The sequence below is a fragment of the Cinclus cinclus genome, chromosome 11 (genome assembly GCF_963662255.1).
Source record: "Cinclus cinclus chromosome 11, bCinCin1.1, whole genome shotgun sequence".
In the NCBI taxonomy this organism is placed as follows: Eukaryota; Metazoa; Chordata; class Aves; order Passeriformes; family Cinclidae; genus Cinclus; species Cinclus cinclus.
This window is the reverse complement of record NC_085056.1, coordinates 7,309,688-7,333,456: the sequence shown is the minus strand read 5'-3', so window position 1 is coordinate 7,333,456 and position 23,769 is coordinate 7,309,688. Positions and strand designations below refer to the sequence as shown.

Sequence of the window (23,769 nt, the reverse complement as noted above, 5' to 3'; positions counted from 1 at the left end):
AGGAGAAGGAGATGTCTTCCCTCCTGCTGTAGGTCCTCACATCCTGGCTGAGTCACCCTGTCTCTTGGGGATGGATTGGTTTGTGTGACCTCTCCCATAAGTGGGGACAACCAAGTTTCAGCACTGTGAACTCCTTGATGGAGGGTCAGTCCCAACTGAGGCAGTTGAGACTATGCACTACTCAGGCTGGGGAGGCAGTTTCTGGTCCCAGGCCCTGCATCTCGTGCCCAGCTTTTGCCTGTGTGTCGCTTCCCGCCCTGCTTGCCCTGCTTCCCGTCACACAAAGCCTTTGTGTGTCAGCAGATCCTGGGATGCCCCGCGGCACCTGCCTCTCTCCTCTCTCTCCGCCTCTGTGGCTCTGCCCTTTCCCGTTGTCACTTCTGGAGGCTGCTGCCTGCCTGTTTGGTGACCTTCCTCACTGCTCGGGCAGTATTTTGGCCCCTGGCCATCTTAAACAACTAATGGAGGGGTGGAGAAACTTGCCGTGTTAAATTACTTACTCATTTGGGAGGGGGTGAGGTCTCTACATCTCTTGCGTGATCCCAATGCAGTTTGTTGCCGTTGCCTGAAGCGGTCACTGCTCTCTGTTTTCCTCCTAGAAGTTATAAAAACAATATTTCAGAGCACTCTCCCTGCATTTCTCGGCATTTAAACCTGCGGAGGTGCCTCGGGAACTCGTGGAGTGGAGAAACTTCCCTGGACTTAGAGAAAAGCAAGCCGAGAGGAGGCAAGGGGGGAGCCTTTTGCTGGAAACCTCTTTGGGAAGCTGGAGACCTTCTCGGGATCCCTGCCTTATTTTCCTCTAGCAGTTATTCAGATCTTCCCGGGCGAAGGCAGCTCCCTGCCACGACGCGTCTGCATGAAGCAGGTCCGTGCGGTGGGCCAGGCGCTCTAAGGGACGCGGAGAGCAGCGATGCCGTAAGGAGCAGCCCGGGAGCGCTTCTGGCTCTGCCCGTGTCCGTAAGGTCGCCGCAGGGCTGGGGGATGCGGCACCCAGCTCTCGCTATGCCCCTCTGCCGTCTAGCGCTGGAGTTGGCTGTCAGAGAAACCTTCGAGGTCCCCCTGCTCAGCCCCGGTAGTGTCAGGAGTTAGATTAGTTGGAGCTGTGCTGGGGGCGGTGAGGGCTTGGATTACAGTCCAGAACTCAAAGTGCTTCGGTGGTTCACGTCGGAGGGGAGAGGAGACGCCCCGTCGCACACATGGAGGAAAAAGAGAAAAAAGGCTGTTTTTGGAAGTGAGGGAAAATAAAGGAGGCCGGGAACATGGTAAGGAAATCTCTGCGAAGGGCTCTTGCCCTGGGCACGAGCAGGGCTGTGCGGGACGAAGCTGCTATCGGGGCAGCCTGCCTGGAGTCAGCGCACGACGCTAATGCCGGGAGTGGGAAACGGCTCTTTCGGCATTTCCCGTTACTCGAGTGGCACACTGTACTCTTGGTGCCAGTCCTGGGCGGTGGCCACAGGGACACAAACTTCTTGTTGGCACTGACTCCTGCGAGGTGCCTGTCGGGCTGCAGCGCTGGAGCGAGAAGCTGGGATGGGTCAGTTCGGGCAGAGCCTTGTCTTTTGTGCTGCGTGGATGCTGGGCTCTCCTCCTGCCCTCTCTCTTTGCCACTCCTGCTCTGTGGCTCTGGGCATTGCCCTCTTGCAGAGCCTTTTCTCCTGCACAGGGTGGGCATATGGAGAACCCCTGGAGTTGGGCAGGGACGTTCCTTTTCAATGTCAAGTTCTGCACATGGGGATCTTTGAAGAGGGGAAAGGATGGTGAGCCCAGTGGGCAGCAGAGCACCCAGACTCCTTGGGAGCGGCTGCAGGGCTATCCCCTGCCCAGCCACACTGGCCCTGCCCTGCAAACAAGCAGAGGTGCCCAACCCTGGGCTGTCAGTGGCTGGAGGGATTCTGGCCCTGTGGTGACATCCCACTGAGCACCAGTCTAACTTCTGACAGTTTGCTCCTAGGCTTAGGCTGAGATCCATATGCCCAGCAGCCCCAAATCTCCTGGAGGTGTCCTGCTATGTTGTGGGCTGTTTCCCGACAATAGAGGGAACAAAATCCATGAGGACAAGCAGCTTACATTGCTGCTGTGCCTGGCAGTGACTTGCCGTTTAAAAGTTCGGGTTCTGAACCTGCAGAAACTTGGCTTTCATTAAGGGATGAGTTGAATTCTGACTTCTGCAAGTTGAGCTAAGTTTACAGACCCGTGTCTTTTCCCTTTACCACCCTCCAGCTCCTCTGCAGAGAATCCTGTGGTGCTCTTTGCCCTCACATGCCTGTCAGAGCCATGGTGTGCTCTCCTCTGCTATCCTTCTGTGGAGGCATCTCACTTCTGCTTCTCCATCCCAGTCAGAAGACCTCTTTCCCTTACCCCATGCCTAATGTGTTCCTGGCAACTTTTGGTCTATGCAGGTTATATTAGGTTGAAATCAAAGGAAAGCACTGCTTGGGGTTGCACAGGTTTGGGGCCATCCTTTGCAGTCTCAAGGGCTGCATTTTACCATATGGGCAGGAGCAGTTCTTGTGAAATTCTGCCCTGGGAGGCCAGAGGCAAAGACTGGCTGTTACTACTCTGCTCCTTCAAGTTGGAGATGTCTTTCTGATTCCCAAGTGCTTCAGCCCTGCTCCTTGGTGGTGTTTTAATGTGTGCTGCAAAAGCTGTCTGAAGCAGGGGCCTTTGTGTGGAGGAGTGCTATGTCCAGTCCAGGTGGTTGGGCATTCAAGGACTGCGTCACTGCTGAGGAGGGATCGTGTGCTTCTTAGGAGCTGAATGTAGCTGGAAGGAATAGGAACCAGAGGCCAAGCTGCACCAGACCCAGCTATGAGGGCTGGCCACATTGTGGACACCTGTGGTTCATGGCAGGTATCTGTTCTCAATGCTGTGGTAGACCAGACTACATTTTGGGAGGTGCATTTCTGTGAGCAATCAAGTTGTGACTGTACCTCTGTACCTCCAAGCTGTTCTGATTAACTTGAGTTTTTTTGTGTCCCACTAAATCAAACAAAACCTGCAGGCAAAAGATTTGTATCTCAGTGAATGTGTGTCAGTCTGCTGGCCTGCAGGAGACCTTCCATGGCCTCCAACAGCCTGCAGGACTCTTGAAGACTTGGCTCCTGATGGAGGTCTGGCAAAACACCACTGCTGGCTGTCCTGCTCTGTGTGAGGCAGGTGATTCCTCTTCATGGGGTTTCAGTGTTAGAGCTGATGTGAGTATGGGTACATAAGGTTGTGGCAGCTGGGAGATGCCCAAAATGCCAAATGGGTGAGACAGCTTGGGCCAAAGTAGCCCACTTCCACTAGAAGTGACTTCTGGAGCTGTGGAAACCCCATGGTGAGAGAGGGCAGGAGCATGACTGGGCTCTGTCTGCCTTGCTCACCCATCACCCACCTTGTCTACCATCACCCATGGCTTTTGTGACTTGGAATCTATCTTCATTCCCTGGCATTCCCAGGATTCACCTTTCCTGGTGTTTCCTGCAGAGAAGTTCTGGTGGCACCTCTATGCTGGTAGGAGAGAGGATGGGTTCAGCAGAAAATAGGGTCTTTCTTTTATCCTCCAGTTATGTCTTCTCCCGGGGTGGGAAGGAAATAAGTCTGGGAATCACAAAGAGCTTTAAGCATTGGGGATCTTCTTTCTTTATTTCTGTGCCAAAACCATGAGCAAGATGTTGGAACACAGACAAAGTCCAGAGACATAATCCTAAGCACATGGAACTAGTTTGAAAGCACCTCCTCTCTGGGGTAACAAGGTTGACAACTTGCATTTTGCCCAGCTTCTTTTCAAAAGCACTGGGTAGGTGAACATGTTGTTCATGGTAACAATAAAAATAATGGCTAAATGCAGGTGACAGGCCAGTTGCATCGAGGCATCTCCTTGTAGAAATTGCCAAATGTATTCTAGTACCATGTAGGAATGGAAGACAGTAGAAGCTTACAGCGAGACAATGCAGGTGTCCAAGGAGGACTCTATGCTGACTGTCAGCACTTATTTTCTGAAAACCAGCATCGTGTAGCACAGCCCCCTCTGGCAGTGCTGCTGGCCACCTACCCCCATGGGGAGTTGGTTCTGAAGGCATACCTTGTTAGCAGAAGAGATCGTAACATGGGAACCTTGTCAGCATCTCATGGCTGGACACTTCAGACAAGATAGTCAGCATGTCTGCCTCTGAATTCTAGAGCACAGGCACAGTGCTCAGGTCACAGAGCCTTATTTGCTAGTTGCATCTCAAATGCAACCCTGTTTGCAACCAATCTGTGTAAAATTTGAACCAGCCTACAGGCTGTGCACAGCCTTTACCTGAGCATTGGTGCTGAGTGTGGATGGAAGTCACATCACAGGTGTTAGAGGTTCCTTTAGCACTGAAGTGTTGAAAAAAATCTCTGTTGAAACAATCAAGGTGTCTTGCAGAAGCTATAAACTGAACCCACCTGTAGGTGCTCATACCAGAGCACTTTTTGTTCCTGTTCTTGGCTGTTTGCACATGCTGGAACCCCCTGTTCCAGTCCTGCAGAGCTCAGTGTTGCCAAGGTCTGAAAGAGTGAGTAGTAGCACTGGGACCACATATTGCTGAGTGAAGAGCAATAAAAAGCAAGGAGAGCTTGCCAGGGTAAAGCTGCCCACTTCTGGCCATGGGATGCTCTGTGTTTTTTGTACCACTCATAGTACCTGGTTTGCAGCTCAGAGAAGTGAATGGACATGCCCTTGTTAGTTCTGAAAGTTTGACCATGCTTATACCTCTCTGCCACACCAAGTGCCTCATCTCTGTTGGCTGACTTAGTCTTTCATTAAAATATTAACAAAAAATGGGGCCTTTCTTGTGGTAAGTGCTGGTTTCATATGTATCCTATTTTTTGCATCACTGGACACCAAGCTGAAACTTCCAAGATCAAAGCAGCACCGAATGAATCTGAAAGTCTTTGTCTGCTCAGATTTACCATCATGCCATCAGCCTGGGAAGCCCATGTTGAACCCTTGCTCCAGCTGGTGCAACCAGCCTTTGATTTGAATGGAATCAAACGGCTCAGCTGAAGAGAAGACTTGCATGTGCTCCTTCTGGACACTGACGGATGTGGTAAAGGGGAGTCTCTGTGGGGCCTTATAGTCACCTGCAATGGGGCATACTGCTGTGGCCAGATGGTGGTTTGCATGCTGCAGAGAAGGAAAGCTGCTGGAGTTCTGATGACCTTAGCTAGGTGTCCACCTTGAGCTTTGCAGCCTGTGTTAGGTGTGGCAGAGGCTTCCTGAGCAGGTTCCTTCAGGAGGATATCTTCCCCGAGGCTGCTTCTAAAATCTCAGTGCCTCCCAACAAAACCCCAGCATTGCTGAGCCTCCAACATGGTTAAAGGATGTGGGTTATTTGCTTCCTGTTGTCATCTTGCTGAATGCATTTACCTTTTGAACAAGGTCCCTCTCATATGCTCAGGAGGCTGGTATGCAGACCCGTTAATGGATCAAGGGGAAAAATGCCTGTGGATGTATTCTCCTTTGTGTTTGGGCTTATAACCACCCACGTTTTGGCATACATCCCTTCTGTGCACAAAGATCTTTTAGAAATTGCTAGTTAAATCTCCACCCTCCTTTGATATGTATGGAAATAATGGGACACGTGAGACTATTTTCTGTTTGGAGAAAAAAATCTATAAAGGCAGTAGCTTTAAAAGCCTGTGTTCACCCCTTTCTAACTCAGGAGTTTAATGAAAGAAATGCCCTGGATTTATGACTGATTTATTTAGCTTTCCGGGAGGCATGCATTTAGTGCTGTATCCAAATATAGGGGAAATGTTTTCATCTGAATCTGTCCCAGGTTTACTGCTTAAGGGCAGGAGGAGAACTTGAGCACACATGTGTCTGTTCCCCAGTGAGCTCAGAGAGTCTAGGAACAAATTTTGGTCCCTCTGACCAGGAACACTTCTCCCGTCTTCAGCACAGACTGATGCTTCTTGGAGTGACCCATGACTGAGCTGACATAACCATGGACATCTCTGAGCTGCCTGCTCTGTCCTTCTGGCTCATCCTTCCTTACAGCCTCTTCCTAAGAGGCATCTGATGCTTTCTCCTATCAATGGCGTGCAGGGATGTGTTCCTCCAAGGAAGGTCCTTCTACACTTACTGCTTTTTTATGCACTCCCCTCCTGGAACTGAAGCTCTGTTCCAGAGCAGTTTCTGTCCCCCTCTGACATAGCAGGACTTGTATTTCATGAGCACATGGTAATACAGTGTGTTTAAGGCCAAAAGGAACTATGGCTCATCTGTTATGGGGTATTGGCACAGCAGAGTGTTACCTATCTCCCATATGGAGTCTGGGAGCTCTTTAAAAGAGGATAATTTTTCTGTGGCATCCACCCTCAGTTATGAAGGTTGCAAGACATGGAGAATCCACCAGTTCCCATGGGCGTCTGTTCAGCAGCTCATGCACCTTGCAAAAGGAAAGGGGTGAGATCTGAACATGAGTCCAGAATGTGTGCAACATGGGCAAAGAACTAATAATGTAAATACTGACCACATGAAGATCGTTTTTGGCACTCATCAGCTGGCCTGATGAAGGATTATAATTTTCTTTTTGAGCACAGGCGGCTGCCCATCTGTTATAAGATGCCACCATATGGGTGTCTGAACACAAGGGGCTGGCTATGGCCTAATGCCTCTGACTAAAAGGTGTTAAAATGAGCTGACCTGTTTGGTGAAGAGTTTACTTAGGGTATTTTATAGCTGTTATAAAGAAATCTTTCATCTGCCTGAAGTGCCCTGTTAGTTGGTACCCATTAGGCAGAAATGAGAAGGGGCACAACATGCTGCTGCTTGGGTTGGTTTGCCAGATGGATGCCAATGCCTGAAGTTGAGAGCAGAGCAAATGCTGTCACTAATAATAGGGTGAATGAGCTCAAGCAATTTCTTTTGTTCGATAGCAGAGAAAAAGTTTTCTAGTGCATTTGTAGAAAGAGCCCTATAAAGAAAGGGAATCGGCTGCAATGTCTCAGGACTTGTATAGAAGTGGCCTGTGAAATTCTTGGCTCTGTCTGTGATATCTAACAGGATTTAGCAAGCCTTGTCTGAGCCTGTTGTAGGAACATGACACTTGGAATGTGGAGGTCTCTGGCTGGACTGTGGCATACGGTGCCACAGGCAGAGTGTTGGTGCCCAAGGCAGGGCAGCCTGTGCAGTCTGGCAGCAAGAGTGAAGAGGAGAGCTCCAGGCAGTCTTGAAGAGGTGGAAAGGTGCACATGGCTAACAATGGGCAGTGAAACCATGGCTGCCAGCACTCACTCTCTTCCAGCATGAGTCTGTAGCTGGGAATGTTGTTCTAAAAGTACTCAAAGCTTTGCAGAACACAGAGTACAACTTGTATAATTAATTGCATTGTTAGAGCTATGCCAGTGATATTAAAAAAAATAAAAATCTGTGCTTAGACAGTTATTTCAGATTAAGGACTTAATCTCTTGATTAAACTAAACCAAAATAAGCTGGTGTCCAGCTGTAGGATGGTGTTTTATATACAGCTCTTCTCATCCACTTGCAGGCCCTTGTTTCAGCTGGAAGATGTCTGTTTAAGGACAGGGCTTTGATTTGTTCTCTTAGCTGCCCTCTAAACACCTATATCATCTCCTTGATGTATTTCTGATCAAAAGTAACCGGTCTTTGAGAGCAGGGCTCATTTGTTGCTAAGGAAAAAAGACATACCTCCTGCTCAGTACATTGAGAACTTGTTACGGAGCAAGACACGTCCCTGTGAGGAAGCACTTACCTTAATTTCCCAGTTTTTCCCCACTCTGACTGAAAGACAACTTTCTTGGATTGTGGGTCACCCCCACTTTGGCCTCTTTAATCTTCAGCAGTTGTCAGCAGCTCTTCTGATGTGTTGGATGTTGCACAGACAAAGGAGAAAGTTACAATCTCGTCACCAGAAAAGCTGGAGTATGAAAACCTGAAGGGTAGAGAGAAGTAAGGTGAGTTAGGGGGAAGGTGCTGTATTAGACCCAAGTAAACAGGGGTCTTGGGCTGGGGAGCAGGCTCAGGTGACCCATCATGTTGCCATATGCTAATGCCTGTGTTAGGCCACCTGCAGTGTGGTGCAGAGCCAGGGATGTACCTGAACCAGGCTGCCTCTGCTGTCTGCTATTTCTGCCTTTTGCTCCAGCACAAGGACAGCATTGGTGTAGAGAATGCTCGCAGGAGGTCATGCTTCACTTTCAAAGGAACCTGGGGTGTGCCCCCTTGAGTGAAAACAAACCAAGCCTGAGTTTGGAGCAATCACCCAGCTTTGGGCCTGCCTTCCCCCAGCTGCACACGTCCAGATCTACAACATGTGCAGAGCAGGGACCTCAGAGCTGAAAAGCAAATACATCATTTTTCCCTTTGTTTAATTAAATGAGAGATCATGAGTTAATCGCTTCCAAGCGCTTGTTTTCCTGCAGTGCCTGGAATGATAATCCTGTGTGCTGCCCAGTAGGAGCTGCTTTGGCTGCCGCAGCCGCGTCAACACAGAGTAGGGCTGGAAGAACAGAGGGAGGCATCTGGAAATGATTCTCTGAGCTCCGTCTGCAGAGCACCACTCCCTTCAAAGCTGTAGGAGCTGGTTTATCCACAGGCTGTGGAGCAGTCCTGCCTGCCTCAGTGCAGGGGAGCTGAGCCAGCTTACAGCCATGCCCTCTGCAAGGATGCCATGGGGGCATGTAGAAAGCAGCTTGCTTTTGGAGGTACAACCCTTCAGCAAAGCTGGCCTGGGTGAGACTGCAAACACTTGCCTCCCAAGTAGAACTGGGTGCTGTGCTTTTCTCCCTGAAAAACCTAGAACAATGGCCCGAAGAGCAGGTAGAGCTGTTCCTGGTTATCTCACAGGAAGGTGGTGTAATTACAGGAGTGGGAATGCCTACCTCTACTGCTGCACCACTTAATAATACATTATTTTATTCAGAGGAAGGCAGGGTGCCGAAGGCAGGCGCCCTCTTCTCAGCCTCCCCCGGAGCCTCAGTGAGCAGCAGAGGGGGGAGCTGGCACTTACTCTGGGAAGATTTTTCTCTCTTGAACTCATTGCCGCTGTGATTAGAGCAGATCAGGAAATGGGGCTGGGAGGGTTCTCCTCTCTGCAGCAATGGAGTGGGAAATCTCAAATTTTGTCAGAAAAACAAGCCTTTTTTTTAGCCAAAGATCTTTCTGAACACAGAACTGTCTCTTTTATTTAAAGGGAAAGCAGTCTGTCTTTCGGCTTTGTGTCAGAAAGTGGAAAGGCTTCATGGAAAGCCCAGAGGTCTGTTTTTACTGGAAATGAGGTTTCTCACGTCAGCTAGGAGCTGAGTAGCCCCAGCCAAGTGGTGCAGCCCAGCAGCCTTTGCTGTTGGAGGGACCAGCTAACCCGGCCCTGTTCAGTGCCTGCTGTGAGCTCCTTTTCCCTCAGTCCCAAAGCTGGCTGGGAGCCATGGGCAGGCGCTGTGTTGTGCTGCTTGGAGCTCTGCCTCTCCCGCGTTTTGCTATTATTTCTACTTTCCAGTCTGGGGTGTGAGAGGGTTGGGTCATTTCTTCTCACCTTTGCAGACTCTGGTCTCTCCTGTCCTGCCTTTGCACTGTGTCTTGGCACCTGGGCAAGAGGGGAGAAAGTGGGTGCGTGCAGGACGTGGCCGGGCTCCAGGCAGCCGGCAGAAGAAGGGCAAAGTTGCGGGAGCTCCTGGCAAGGTGTCCCTGTTGAGCGGGAGCCGAGACGCTCGATGACTCAGGGCTGGGCGTACCACGGGCACCGCTCGCTGTGCTCGCAGCCTCGCCGGCCTCGGCTCCACTGCCCAGCTCTGCTCCTTGCTCTGCCAAGCCGCGGCAAGCTCTAGATTTAACTGGGGCACTTTGGGACATGTAGTTTCATTTTTTGGCAGCTCAAATGAGGGTGTAGGTTTGTGAAAGCAGAGCTGTAGGTTCTTTAACTAAATTCCTGTCACGGAATGAATCCTCAGCGCGTTACATGGGCCAGTCCAGTTTGCTGGAAAAGGAGCGTTGTCTGCCGTAAGTCATGGGTTAGTCAAACTGTTAGTCTGGTCTCACCAAAACAATCTTTTTAAGTACTCTGCAGGCAACATCTGGGCTGTCAGCAGGGAAGATCTGTGTCTCTTCATGTTCACCTTGACCAAGATTCAGTACTTTATAGGCAAAATGAGCAAAGTGCTTGCGTGAGTTGTAGGGAAAATGCTGCCAAGGCTTTGTGGTCCCAGGTGCAGTGCAGGCCTCCCCTGCACTGATTTACATTGTCCTGAGCCACTTGGGTTGCTGTCTCTTGCTAAAAGAGCACAGATATTCTGATGCTGTGTGAAGAGTGTGTGTAGACCTGGGGATGACCTCTCTGCTCCCCAGGCAGGCTGACTTTTTGTTCTGCAAACCTGTAGGAGGTTTTCCAGGGTTCAGACTTAATTGATGAGCACTAGGTCCCAAAGAAGTTCAGTCCTGAGTAAGAAAGAAATGTGGAATGACAGGAGTTCCCAGTGGCTAAAACTGCTACATTGCTCTCTTCATGCCCACAAAGGTAGGCAGAAAATTCAGTCAGTACATCTAGAAAAGCCCAAGAAGCTCCTGGTTACTCCAGCTCCTGGCTACTCCTCATGACAGGCTCGTCTTCCAACCTGCAGTGTCTGCTGCTTGCACCAGGAGAAGTAGATGTGTCCCCTGAGCAGGGCTGCAACAACTGCTGGGCTCCTCTTCTGCCCAGGCACTCGTAGCCTCATTTCTGATTGACTCGTGGCTCTTGCTGCAGTTTGTGATGGAGTGGGGCTTTAAGGGCTCAGCAGAGAGCTTTGCCACAACAGTCTTTATTGATTTATTTGTCACAGCATCCATGGCTCCTGTGATCTGCAGGGGAGGGAGGGCAGCCTGCCCACCCACTGTTCAGACCAAAGCCCTCTGCCAGTTGTCAAGTCCTCCTGGTTTCTCACTGCTTCTCTGGCCTCCTGGGACCATGCTAGGTTGTTCCTGTCACAAGGCTCAGCCCATGGAGCCCATCCCATGGAGCCCATTCCGTCCCCATGTGGTCTTTCCTCTTCCCTCCCTGTGCTCCAGCCTCTGCAGCTGGCTCAGCTGAGCAGCAGTGAAAGCCAGTTTGGCCGGACATGACCTTAACCTGGGCTTTATTTAGCGCCTTGATTTATAGAGGAGTTATTTTAAAAGCATGTTTCTCTTCTGGGAGGTGTGGTGGAGTGGTGGCAGTGAGCTGGAGTTTATAGGTCCTCCCGTGCTATTGACAAAGAATCATTTGAATCCCAATACTCTTTTTGCTTGCGGAGATGCTCTCTGGCTTGCTTGGAAAATGTTCCTGTTGGTGTTTGTACCCAGTAGCTGAAAAAGAGCACATGTTCAGGACCTTTCTTGTGAGAGGGATGTGGCAACAGTGTTGGAAGCAGGGAAGCTTGAAACCTGCAGTCCCTGAAGGAGGCTGTTTTTTTTCAGCAGGCTCTTGTGCCAGGCTCTGCCAGCTCTTGGGGACCACTGTGTGCTGGTTGTAGTGGAAATGTGCTGGGGAAGGAGTGCCCACTCCATGGATCCTTGTTAGGTTCAGCTTGTTCTCCTTTTCTCCAGGTACAGTTCACTTACACCAGGTCACAAAAGTTTCTCCTTATGCCTGCTGGGGGTTACATTGCCTGTTTGAGATAAGGGATGGAACCTCTGGAACAAGTTGCCCAAAGATTGTGGAGCCTCCTTCTCTGGAGATATTCTAAAGGTGTCTGGAGTAACATGCTCTAGGGGACCCTGCAGTGGTCTAGGGTGGCTTCTAGAATGGTCTAGGGCACTCTGGAGCAGGGAGGTTGGACTAGATGACCTCCAGTGGTCTCTTCCAACCTTACTCGTTCTGTGACTCCATGATGTAGGTGAGATAGGCTCTAGACTTCAGGTTTATCAGCCTCAGGACTACAGGGCACTATCCCTTCCTCTGGTTTGTATGAGTTACCTGTGCCTACAAACCCTGTCTCCTCCACGTGCATGGCAGCTGGCCCTGCTGGCAGGCTGGATGTGTGAGGCTGCCCATCTGTGCTCTGGCATTCCACAGCAGACCATGAGGCCTCTTGCAGTCCTGGCTGAGGTGCTTTCCTCCAGCCCCTCTGCAATCTGAGAACTTAATTAGTGCAAATAAGCAGCCCCATCCCTAGGATTGTGAGCTGGGTTAATGAGTCCCTAATTGAAGGACAGTCTGTTGCTGTTGGAGGCTCCAAGGTCTTCCATGTTCTACCCTGTGTATTTTCAATTTGGCTTCTGAGGCACTGCTATGTTTCACCCTCCATCCAGTCAGGAGCTATTCCTGGGTGACCCTCCTGGGTGGGAGCACTGAAGAGCAGTGTCAGTTCCACGTTCATCTGTGGCACACAGAGGCTGCTGTGTTCTGTAGCCTCCCAAAGATGCTGGTGTTTCAAATCCCATCAGCAGCACAGTGGGATGTGGGAATCTACTTCCAGTTTGGGGCTTTTCCTGCAGAATTAGCATAGATTGGTGCAAACATCTCTTTCTACCAAAAGGTAGTGGTTGAAACCTCCTCTCTATCCCTTAGAAACCTACAGAGCTATCATGGCTTTGTGGTGTAATCTAGCCAGAGGGAGATAAAGCCTCTGTGCTCAGAGTGCAGTTAGCACTGCTACAGGCTATGGTTATCCTGTATTTTACTAAATACGACCTGGTTTGTTTTAACCATATAAAGGATTTTTGATTAGGAGCCAATGTTAATAATTGTTTTCTGAAGGCTAAGGCAGCAGGAATGGTGTGAGAACCTTAGAGCGATACACTGACTCATGTGCAAATATTTTGACTGCTTTGTTTTATTTGCAACAGTGAACTTAACAAATTTATTTTGGGGAGGGATTGATATCTGAAAGAATTTTGCTCAAACAGGCCATGGAGACAGAAGAGGGTGCAGAACCAACCCCAGCTGGTTTTGACTGATATTTTGAACTTGTGGGCTGTGGAGGGTCAGAGGGAGATTGTTGTCAAATGCTGCCAGAAGCAGTGCTACTGTGATAGTGATAGTGCCCAAGAAGCTGACTGGTGGGGTAGGAGAACGCACCTGCTTGAATGTCAGTTTTATCTGACAAGGTCACAGGCACTTGCTGGGCCAGGTTGGTATCACCAGAGGTTATTATTTTTCTGAGTGGGAAGTAAATAGTTTAAAACAGTCTTCTCATTCGATTTAGAAGTAGGGTTAAATGTTCATCCCTAGAATTTAGCACTTGAGTGTGTGCACAAAGGCCTCTTGCTTTTGGAATTCTTGGGTTAAGAATATTGGATTAAGAATTCCAACTGAGGATAATCTATGATTCTCTGTGTATAAAAAATAGCTCCTTAACCTCTGTTTATCTGGTTGCACTGGACTTGAGTATTGCAGGAGGCAACTGGTCTCTCAGAAAAGGTGTGGACACTTTAGGAGCCTGCTGCCATCTAGCCTTGCTTGTTGCTGACGTCAGGAGAAAGAGCAGAAAAGGTAAGGAAGAAGTGCTGTCCCACAGGCAGTGTGTGGTTTGCCTGTCACTGTAATTCTGCCAGCTCGTTGCAGGCAGGAATTGTGGAGGCATCACCCGGGCATCCTCACCTCTCCTGAGCAGTCCCACAGGCTGTCCTACAAAATGGCTTTGCATCAGAGCAAGGAGTTTATATTGTGCTTAAACACTCAACCCTCTAAAGGAGGAACTTGGAGATCGTTAAGATGTTAAAATGGGAAGGCTTGTGTGAGGAGCATCATCTCTGCTGGGCTGCAGGTCAGTCCAGGCTTGCTCTAAGACTGTTGAACTTTCTCAGGCATCTGCAGTGATGTACTGCCATGGAGTGGAAGCAGTGAAACCATTTGTTTCCTCTTGATCCCCTTGTTCTACTGTTCCCCAGTTGTGGTGTAAGCTGTTGTGGCACTGCTTTATTTAACTTTCCCTCCCAGTCTTGCTGCGGACTGAAGTGTATTTTCAGGCATGTCCATGTAGTTGTTCCTGTTCTACAGGAGGCTGTAGGGCTCCTGGGTCAGCAGCTGAAGTGCTTTTCTTGTCTCTAGTGAAAGGAGGTGGATTTAGATCAGATGAGGTTCTGGCCAGACACCTGAGTAAACTTTCATTTGGTTTTGTAGAAAAACTTACTCCCACTGGCTGTAAGTTAGCCCAAGGGATCCCCTCTAAAATAGAAAAGAAAGGAGTGATCCTGATCCTCTCTCCAGATATGTACAGCTTTTTATTTTTTTTATTGTTACTTTTTGGCAAGCTCTCTTGATTTACACCCATGTAATAATTCAGAATTTGGCCTCCAGCACTGGAATTGGTCCTGACACTATGGGCAGGCTCTGGCTGGCAGGTTCTCCCAAATGAAGGTGGATACAGGCAATCCATTGCCTCTGATCCCCTGAACAGGCATCCTAGGTATCAATGGGTGTGCTCAGGGACCACAGGTAGCCCTGTTCACATGCTTTGTGTGAATCCTGGTGTGAGGCACCTCAAACTGCAGAAAATTCCTGGCTCCTGGAGTGGAGCCTTTCATGAGAGGCAAACAGCTTTGAATAACGAGGAGTTGCACTGGTGAATGGCTTTCCACAGAACCAAACAGCTCTGGCACTTTATCCTATACTGGGACTCCAGAGCGCAGGAGGCTGAGGAGCTTCAGTTGCTGCTGCAACTCCCCTTAGCCCACCAAGGAGCATACCCAAAACTGGGCTGGTGATGCTCCCACCCCATTACTGTCTCGCTCTCACGCGCTCACGTGCTGTGGTCTGGTCTAACAGCCGCCCCACCCCGCACACGCACAAGGACTTGCTGCGTAAGCAAAAGCTGGGAGTTCTTGCCGCTGTGCGCAGCGCTCTGCGAGCACTCCACTCCTGTTTTGGGAGAGCTTTTTTTTGTGTTTACCTGTGATCCCTAGTGCCAAAAGAAGCTAGAAAGGACAGAACTTGGCTCCTTTGATCTTCGTTCCTCCTGCATTTGGAGACGGCTGCGCTCCTGAGTGTTGGGCAAACCGTGCCCTGGTACCACTAACGCTTTCTCTCTCGGTAGGACTCGGAATCACTGGACGGCTGCATTCAGAGTACGTTATCAGCACTCTACCCTCCATTTGAGGCTACCGCAGCCACTGTTCTGTGCCAAGTTTTTGATGTGGTGGAGAAGACGTACCGTGGGGATGGACTGCACTACCTCATAGACTTCCTGATTCCAGCCAAGCACATCCTGCAGTGCATTCAGCAGGATGCCTGTGTGAGTACATCATGCTCTCTAAGGCCTGTGAAGGCTCTCTTGGAGAGTTTTCTTTCTGCTCTCGTATGCAAAACGCTTGAGTATGTATGGCAGCCTAGGTGGGAGGGCAGGCAGACAATTAGGAAACAGTTCAGAAATTGTTGTTGAAGCTTAACCCTTCAGAGATCGGGTGTGGAGCAGTGTTCTCCCTTTCCATAATCAGGGACACCAAGGGCTTAAGGGATTTACAGGAAGAGATTTAGTGAAGTGTTTGCTAGATATGGCTGACTGGGTTGGCCTCTGACCCCAGCTGTTCCCTGGCCCCGTGGACGAAGCTGTCGGGCTCCTGCCACTGGCAGAATGACGTGCGGGGCAAAATGCTGCCAGTCGGGGTTTTTCCCAGAACTCCAGCTCCCCTTTGATGGTTGCTGGAACGGTCACAAGGCCCAGTAGCCCCGAGGAATCACGTTACATTTACTGCCAGAACGAGTCCAAGACTAACGTGCTTTGCTGTTGGGAGTCTAAAATGTTAGAAATGATGAGTCAAACACCTCCATCACAAAACTTGGCTCGAAGTCTGCAAGATGAAAAAAACCCAACCAACCTAAACAACCTAAAATGTGGGTTTGTTCTCACCTTTTCGTCTCTGAATGCAAAGGGGGTGAGTGGCCAGGCTTTTAATTCAAGTCCTTGTGGTAGAGGGCAAGGAATTTCTAGGAGGTGAAAAAGAATGGAATAGAGGCTGAAGTAGTTACTCATTTGTTTCAAGGAAGTGAAATACCAGGGGGACAGACTCATCACATAGGATGGATCCATGTGAGCCGGGCATGTTGAAAGTGTGTTTTGGTGCAGTGTTCGTCGCCCTGTATTGTCACCAGCCTCCAGCTTGGTGCCAGTCTTTGTGAGTTGAGTAGGATCCAAGGTGGTGCATGACTTTGCTGCTCTCTCCCAGCCTGAACACTGGAATAGATGTTATTCCATCAATATCTGTAATTGGAGCTTCTAATTCTATGGTGCATCGCGTGTTTTTCCCTTTTAAAGAAACAAAAGGCTTTTCGTTTGTACTAACTGGTAATTATTTCAAGACGTTTCACAGCTTTCCTCAAAACACCGCCCTCTCTGAAGGAGCCAAGGTAGCAATTTCCCCACTCCTCGAGATCCCGGCAGCTTCCGAGCGGCCAGCACTGCCTTGGGCAAGTGAGGCGGTGAAAGGGAGGGAAGGAAAGCAGCAGTGAGCTGGGCCCACAGCGCGGCTGTCCCGGAGCGGAGGCGTTCGGGACAGGGCTTGGGGCAGGGCTTGGGGAAGGAGCGCTCCCCCGCCCCGGGTGGGACACGGGTGTGGCGGCAGGGCGGGCCTCGGCCAGCCGGCAGCCAATGGGAGGGACAGCGGCGCTGCAGCAGCCAATAGCAGCGCGGGGCCGCCTTGACGGGCAGGGCGGCATCGGTTGAGCTGTTGGAGGGACGGTGGAGCACGAGGCGAGGGGGTGCTGGGCCGTGAGAGGTGTGAGGGCAGTGGGAGTTGGGCGTCCTGAGGAGGGAGAGGTGAGGGCAGTGGGAGTTGGGCGTCCTGAGGAGGGAGAGGTGAGGGCAGTGGGAGTTGGGCGTCCTGAGGAAGGAGAGGTGAGGGCAGTGGGAGCTGGGCGTCCTGAGGAGGGAGGGATGAGGCTGGGTGCCTGATGGGCACTGGGTGTCCTGGGGAGGGAGACATGAGGGCAGTGGGGACTGGGCATCCTGAGGACGGAGAGAGGCGACGGCAGTGGGAGCTTGGGATCCTGATGTGGGAAGTATGAGGGCAATGGGCACTGGAGGAGCTCAGGATGCTGGTGACCCACTCCAGGCTGGCCTGGAGCGTGGGCTCAGGTGATGTGGAGGCGTGCAAGTGTCTGAGGTGTCCTGTGGCGGGGGGAAACCTGCAAGGTGCGGCTGTCCTACTTGTGTAGCACCATTTGGGGAGGTGATGCAGAGACATGAACTGTGCTTGGAGACCTGCCTGGCACTCCCTAGCCTGCCCAGTAGCCACAAGATGAGGGGTTTGTTGGGCAACCACCTTTAGGTAGGGCTGCACAGGGCTTAGCATTAGGTACTGGGGGCTTTTGGTGAAGTGTGAAATGCTTGGGAGAGTGGTCAGCAATATCCGTTCTTAGTGGTTGTGACCCTTTCTGGCTGGCTGTGATGGTTTTTACTTCCAGAGTGGTAGTACAGGGAAATCGAGGGAAGCTCTATGTACCTTGTACCCTCTTTAGAGCTGGCAGGCTATTCCATGTTTTATTTAAAAGTCTGCTTGTTTGATCCTTTAATATTCATGAATTTTTAAAAATTTGCTGTGGTCTTTTCTTCCCCAAACCTTTACTGTATGTACCTTCACCTTTACAGTCTGAAATCACAGAGGGCTGTTTCTTACTAATTGCTTTTTGAAAGTCTTGCCTGGCTTTTAGAAAGTCTAAACAAAACTAACACTTCTTAGTTTGTAGGTCAGATGATCTGTGTGAGCATTTCCTAAACACACTAGAGGGAAAATAATTAACTCATGTCTGAATGACTACTGTAAGAAAGTCTTGAGAGCACTAGACCTGTTGTCAGCCTCTGCAGTGAAAAAAGTTTAAATGGCTTTATGAAGTGTTAGAAAAGTTCATGGGCTTCAGCTGGGTGTGTTAAAATCATCAGCCTGTGTGTGATTCCTCAGGGACTGGAAAGGGTGTTCCAAGGGGGTCTGTCTCTGCTTAGCACAAAGTTAAAAACCAAGTTTTGCACCTGGCCTTGAGGTAACATCCTGACTTAAATGGTCTGTTCCAGCTTAACCATCCCTGTAGCTCTAGAAGATTCCACCTTTGTGCCATTTTTGTCATTGGTGCCCAGCTCTCTCCTCAGAGGCAGCTTTATTCCTGGGTGCAGCCACTGGATGTAGAGGGTGTTCCTAGCACTCCTCTAATGAGCCTGGTTTGGCTGGGTAGTGTTTGAACACGAGAAAAGCAAATCCTTGAGCCTCAAAATGAGATGTGAAAGGGACTGTAATAAGCCTTTTCACATAATCTTCCCTTTGAAGGTGTGTTTTGGAGCAGGAGCAGCATGAGGATGCTCCACTTCTGAAGTTCTAAAGCTCTGTAATGTTTAGGCTATTGCGGGACTTGCATTCCTGCTTTGGATGTTACTCTGGCTCCTGATGCATTTAGACTGTGGCTTTGTAGGGCTTTTCAGGAGCTTCAATGCATTCTGCATTTTGGTTTTGGTGATTTTATTGCTGAGTTTTCTCCTTATGACTCAGTGGGCAGACAAGCATCTAGGCAGTGAGGCTGATTTTTTTAATTTCTTAATGTATGAATGGCCCTCCAGTGGGTTACTCTGCATCCAAATTTTAACAGAATCTCTATATCAAGTATGTGCTGATGGAATTCAGCTTTATGTTTATGCTGCTGATGATAGAGTCTTTCACTTTTCAGTCCTATAAACTATTAATAGCTTGGGAACTGATCTTTGTCTGCTTCTTCTTCCCCTGAAAGTACCCTTGGTAGAGACCCTTGGCCTTAATATACCTTCTAGGAGATATTCTAATGGGAGAAGAGGGGTAGCAATGGTAGTCTTTTCTGGAAAACTGCAAATTGCTCTAGTTTAAAATTCATGTACAAAAGACTTGGTTTGGGAACTTTTGTGGGAGCCACAAACTTTGTTGACTGAGGTGCTTTGTGAGTCTTGAGCTTGATATAAAAGTCCATGAAGTACATTTAGCCTAAGACCTGCTGGAGCCAGGAGCAGCTTGTACAAACTTCTGCAATAGGTGGTCTTGGTTTGCTGAGTTTAACTGTACTGTGGATGAAAGGAACTTACTGCTAGAGGCATCTGTGTCTCGCAGGTTAGCCTGAGAACATCAGACTGCACAGCTTAGCTGTGCCTTTGAGGGAAGTACAAGCAATTGTGTGTTAGGTTATAGGGCTTGTTGGTTGCAACTTAATAGAAAGGGGAAAGAAGGGAAGGTTGGTCTGCTCTGAGTCAAAGTTAGAATAGAAAGATCATATTGATATTACCTTTCTAGTAAATTAAAACTAAAGTTTTGTAGTGATACAGTGTGTAGGTGCATCAGTAGGGTAGTAGCAGTAAGTGAACAGATGTAAAATTGCTGTGACTGAACTTGACTGTGTCAAAGAAGTAGGACTGGCAGGTCTCTATCCTGGAATATGGAAGAAGTTACCATATAATGCTGAATGTCTGGTAGCGGGGATTTTATTAAATCTGTTAAGTCAGGGCTAGTAACAGAATACAGAGAACAAGCTGAGCCTACAACATCATGTACTGAGCAAGGACTGAATTAACTGACCCATGAAAAACTGAATAATGTTTTCATGTGGTTTGCTCCATGACAGGTAGTGTCACAACAGCCTTTTTAATAAACCAGCTCTCTCTAGAGGGATAAGTTTCATTGTTTAATCTCTACCATAAAGGATTTATTATGGAGTCATATGGAAAATTAATTACTGTGTCAGAAGGATTGAGGTTTATGCAAGAACTGCAAGATAGCTACAAACTGGTGAAAGGGAGGGTGTTTGTACTGCAGGGAAAATAGTTGGAGGCAGGAGTCGTGAAACATGCAGTGCTTCTCATCCATGACCTTGGCATAAAAAGTAAGAGTATGTATGACATGTTTGTGGTGAAACCAGCCTGGGACACATAAACAATAACCTGGAAGAGGAGGGTGATAAATGCATTGCATAAAATGAGCTCTAAAACTTTGGACTTAAATTTTTGTAATGGTGGACTCAGAGGGCAAGAATGTGCCTCCACTAAGTAGCAGGCAGAACTTCTTTTGTGAGCTGGAGTTCATCAGTTTGAAGAGAAAAACCAGTAGGTACTGTGGGGGCATGACTGGAAGACAAGTCAGATCTTAGCTTTAAGAGATGCTTCTAGCACATTTGGGAAGTGCTGGTGCTATTGTTGGCAGTGTTTTGGAATGCTTTGCACAATGAACAAATGGTTTTTAAGAAAAATAAATGGGCATTACAAAGGAGATACTTCAGGCACACTGAGGAGATGATAAAGGTAGACATGCTAAGGTCATGTCACATGGGTTAATAAGTCTAAGCAATGGGAACACATCCAGAAAATACAGGGTTGAGGAGGAGGAATAACTGAATCTTAAGGACGATTTGGGTTTCCAAACCTGTGAGCAGCTTTGCTTCAGGTGCAAGGAGAGTTAGAAATCTGACAGGACTGAAGGTAAGGCTTGATGAACATAAGAAGGAAATTGCTTTATGCCAGTACCTGTTGTTTCAAGATGTGTGAGGATCCCAAACGTTCCTTTTAGTTCTCTGGTTTCTCTGCTATATGGCAAAATACTTGAATTAATTGAATCTAAAGCCTTGTCGTACAGAAAAATATGAAACTAATTGTGGAATTGATGGCTTATGTCCTGCCTTAATTTAAATTTTACCCAAACAAAACCAAGTTCAAAGCACTGAAATTATTTTTTGAAGTTGTGATAAAGCTGTAAGTAATTGAGTCAAGTCAGTTCAGCCATGAAACTTCAGTTCTTTTACTTGGGTGTGATTTGTCTGAGGCATGCCCTGAGTGCTGCTATGTTTTGGGTATGAGGAAATTGCTGGTATGTTAAGTGTGGCTCCTTGAAGCTTGCTGATGGTACTTGCTGCCTTCTTTGTCTGTGGCTCTGCTGTGCTTTCCTCATTTGCTGCTTCGTATCTCCTGTTTTGTCTTTGCAGTGTCTTCTTCCCTTCACTGTGAGGTTGCAGCCTCGCAGTGTAGCCTGTGCCCACAGTCCTGCATAGGTGGTTTGTGTTGGTAGCTTTTCTTATTTCTGCTTTTTAAAGAGAAGATCTTAGTGTGAAAAACTTGCCTGCACCAATAACCAGAGACCCTAAATTCATCTGTTTTCTTGATCTCTCTTATTGAAAAGCTTGAGCTGAGAGATCTTTTGCTGGTGCTGAAAACACTTTCTCTTGTCTCCATAGGCTCCGTACTGCGGATTGCTGTTTCGCCATGCAGGCTGGCCCCTGTGTATTCAAGAGAAGATTGTAATCCAGCTAGCTTCTATTGACTGGCAAATCTTGAAGCCTGGTGACTTCTACCTGCAGGTGGTCCCTTCTCTGAAGAAGCCTCCACGAATTGTAGTGAAATGTTTGGGAAAAGATAAGCATAATGTAGAAGAAGTGGTGATTCCAGAAGTTTCATATACCTCTATTTTTACTCTGGAATGGTTGAGTACATTCAATGGAGAGCGGATGGGCATAGCACTGGAAAATTGTTTACTAACCACTGATGACAAAATATTTCGTGTCCCCTGGGATAAAGTGGTTAATCCTGAATTTATAAATAAACCAAAAATAATTGAAAACAATATCATCTCTCCAGAAATAACAGAGGAACGTTCAATTTTGTGCCTCCCCACAGACCATACTGAGTGCAGTTCACCAGACCTGAGGTCTCAGTATCTACAGGAACTAAGCCCAAATCAAGACAGCCCTGTCATTAGCAACACAGCTCCACAGTTAAAGGAAGCTCTGTTCAATGGTGTCTTTACAAGTCCTGTGACTCAAGAGAACTTGGAAAGTGACCTGGAAGGGGAGTACGTTGAGCTGGCAGAAGTTTCACTGCCCAGGTTTGTGCCACAAAGAGGATCTTTAACCCAGTCACGGTCATTAAGTTATCTAACTCAGCCCAGGGCACGAGTGAATGAGTCTAAAGGCAAGCACAGGTTTATTGTCATACAAGACAGCACCTACTCCAAGAACTTAATTCAGTCAGCACTTATGCAGAAGGAGCACTGTCAAATGGACACTCTGAGCACTTCTACAGAAGTTTTCAAAAATGTTACTCCATTGGAAGGCAACAAAGTGATGGCACATAGAGAACAGTCTCCAGAAGGTCAGCTGCCACTGGTTGATCCTGGAGGTATGGGTGATAACATTCCTGTGATTGAGCCTCCTGCTTGCCATGCAGAAGATTCATCTGCAGAGCAGGAGACTCACAGTGAACACTCACTGGATTGGCAATACGCACCGTGCAGCTGCAGTGATGTGTGTGCTGGAGATGCTGTTTGCTGCAAAGCACAAGTGCCTGGTGTCCCTGGAAACATGGAGGGAGAAAATGATGGACTTAGTGGAAATGCTGGTGTTGAAACATCGGAGCAGGGCCCAGAAGTGATTCTAGATGCTACTGCTGCTAAAGAGGAAGTGATGCTGGGAGTACACACAGAACCACTGACTGAGGATCAAAAGGAGGTGACACTGATGGATGCTTCTATATCTGTCCTAGGACCTTTGGAACCATGTTGCACAATAAAGGAAGGTTCTGATGTCTCTTGCCAGGGTGTCAGTGGAAGTGTTGAGCCAGTGCAGGTCACTGCATTGCCTGAGAATTCAGATGTGGGTGGGGAGAGAGGCTCTCCTTCAGGGAATGTGGCAGATGTAAGTGCTTGCTGCAGCAATAACAAAACAAATACCAGTTATCCATTAAATCCTCCAGAAGAGAACCTAGGAAATGTAGACAAATTTGAGGTGGGAAGAAGGGACAGCCAAGAGGAAATGAAAGAGTCTAAAGAGATGTTGACTGTAAATGAAAATCAGACTAGTCACAGTCACTGTTCTGTGAAAGCTCCAGCAGATGGAATCATGTCAGATGGTGAAGAGCAAGAGCATAAAAAGGCTGAAGAAGCTGTACTACTCCAAACTGCCCTGTCAGCAGAGGGGAATCAGATGGCAGAACAACTAAATAACAGTGACTTGTTGGCTCCTGATGCACAAGAAGACTCAAGTTTGTCCAAAACCCGAAGGTCTGGAGGGAGGTTTGGGGAACCACAAAGACTGGTGAAAAACGAGGGCTGTGAAAATGAAGAGAGCTCTGTGCTGAGCCTGGAGGGACAGGTGGAGAACCAGGAAAGTTCTTCTTACAGGGAAAGGTTGAAGACTACAGCCTCAAAAACACTGGAATCCATTGAAGAGGAATTGGAGGGTGGACCACTGTCTTCAGGACCTGCTGAGGGCCATACAGAACCTACCACTCTGCACTCCCAGCCAGAGACAGCTTCTGGGGCATCAGCTCCTAAAGGTACAGCCATTGGATATTTGTGTGGTTGTTGCTGGTAATGTGGATTAAAAGCAAAGTCCTCAAGGAGTACTGCTTAAATACTGCTTATCAGGCAGGATTTGATAAATACATCTGGGAAGCTTTGGAGTAATAGCACAAAATACTGGGAAGTGATTAAATTGTAATTTTTTGTGGCATGAAATTAGCTTTCGTTTCACAGGTGGGTTTATTTTGGTATTTTGTTTAATAATTATTTGCAAATTTACATTGGTACAGAACAAAGTTCCACTGGAAGAAGCTTTTAATTTCAGTTAATCTGATTGCTGGTGACCTGCTACATTCATGATGTGCAGAATGTGTAAGGAGCGACTTGTCTAACTGTACAACTCTTTCATAGTTGAAAACTGGCTTTAGGAAGATGGCTGTGGCAAGAGGAAGCAGCAGTGGATGCCACAGTAAAACACTAGCTGTGTAACGTGACCTGAAGATGAACAAATGTACGTGCTGATAATTGATTTAGGCAGCAAACTGCAGAGCTGAGGGATTCCCCCCTCTTCCTTGCCTTCCCCTCCGGCATGCTTTCTTCAGCTTGATTAT

The 23,769-nt window shown here is 48.3% G+C and overlaps 1 protein-coding gene across 1 annotated transcript in view; it reads left to right on the top strand.

Annotated features, from left to right (window-relative positions):
• The first annotated feature begins 1,179 nt into the window (after nucleotides 1-1,179).
• The window catches only part of PLEKHG4 (pleckstrin homology and RhoGEF domain containing G4), an 81,320-nt gene continuing 58,730 nt past the window's right edge, over nucleotides 1,180-23,769 (top strand). The window contains exons 1-3 of the mRNA XM_062499907.1: nucleotides 1,180-1,265; nucleotides 14,968-15,165; nucleotides 21,099-23,193. Of these exons, the coding sequence (XP_062355891.1) occupies nucleotides 1,263-1,265; nucleotides 14,968-15,165; nucleotides 21,099-23,193 (2,296 nt within the window). The 5' untranslated portion in view covers nucleotides 1,180-1,262. The remainder of the gene's footprint in view (nucleotides 1,266-14,967; nucleotides 15,166-21,098; nucleotides 23,194-23,769) is intronic.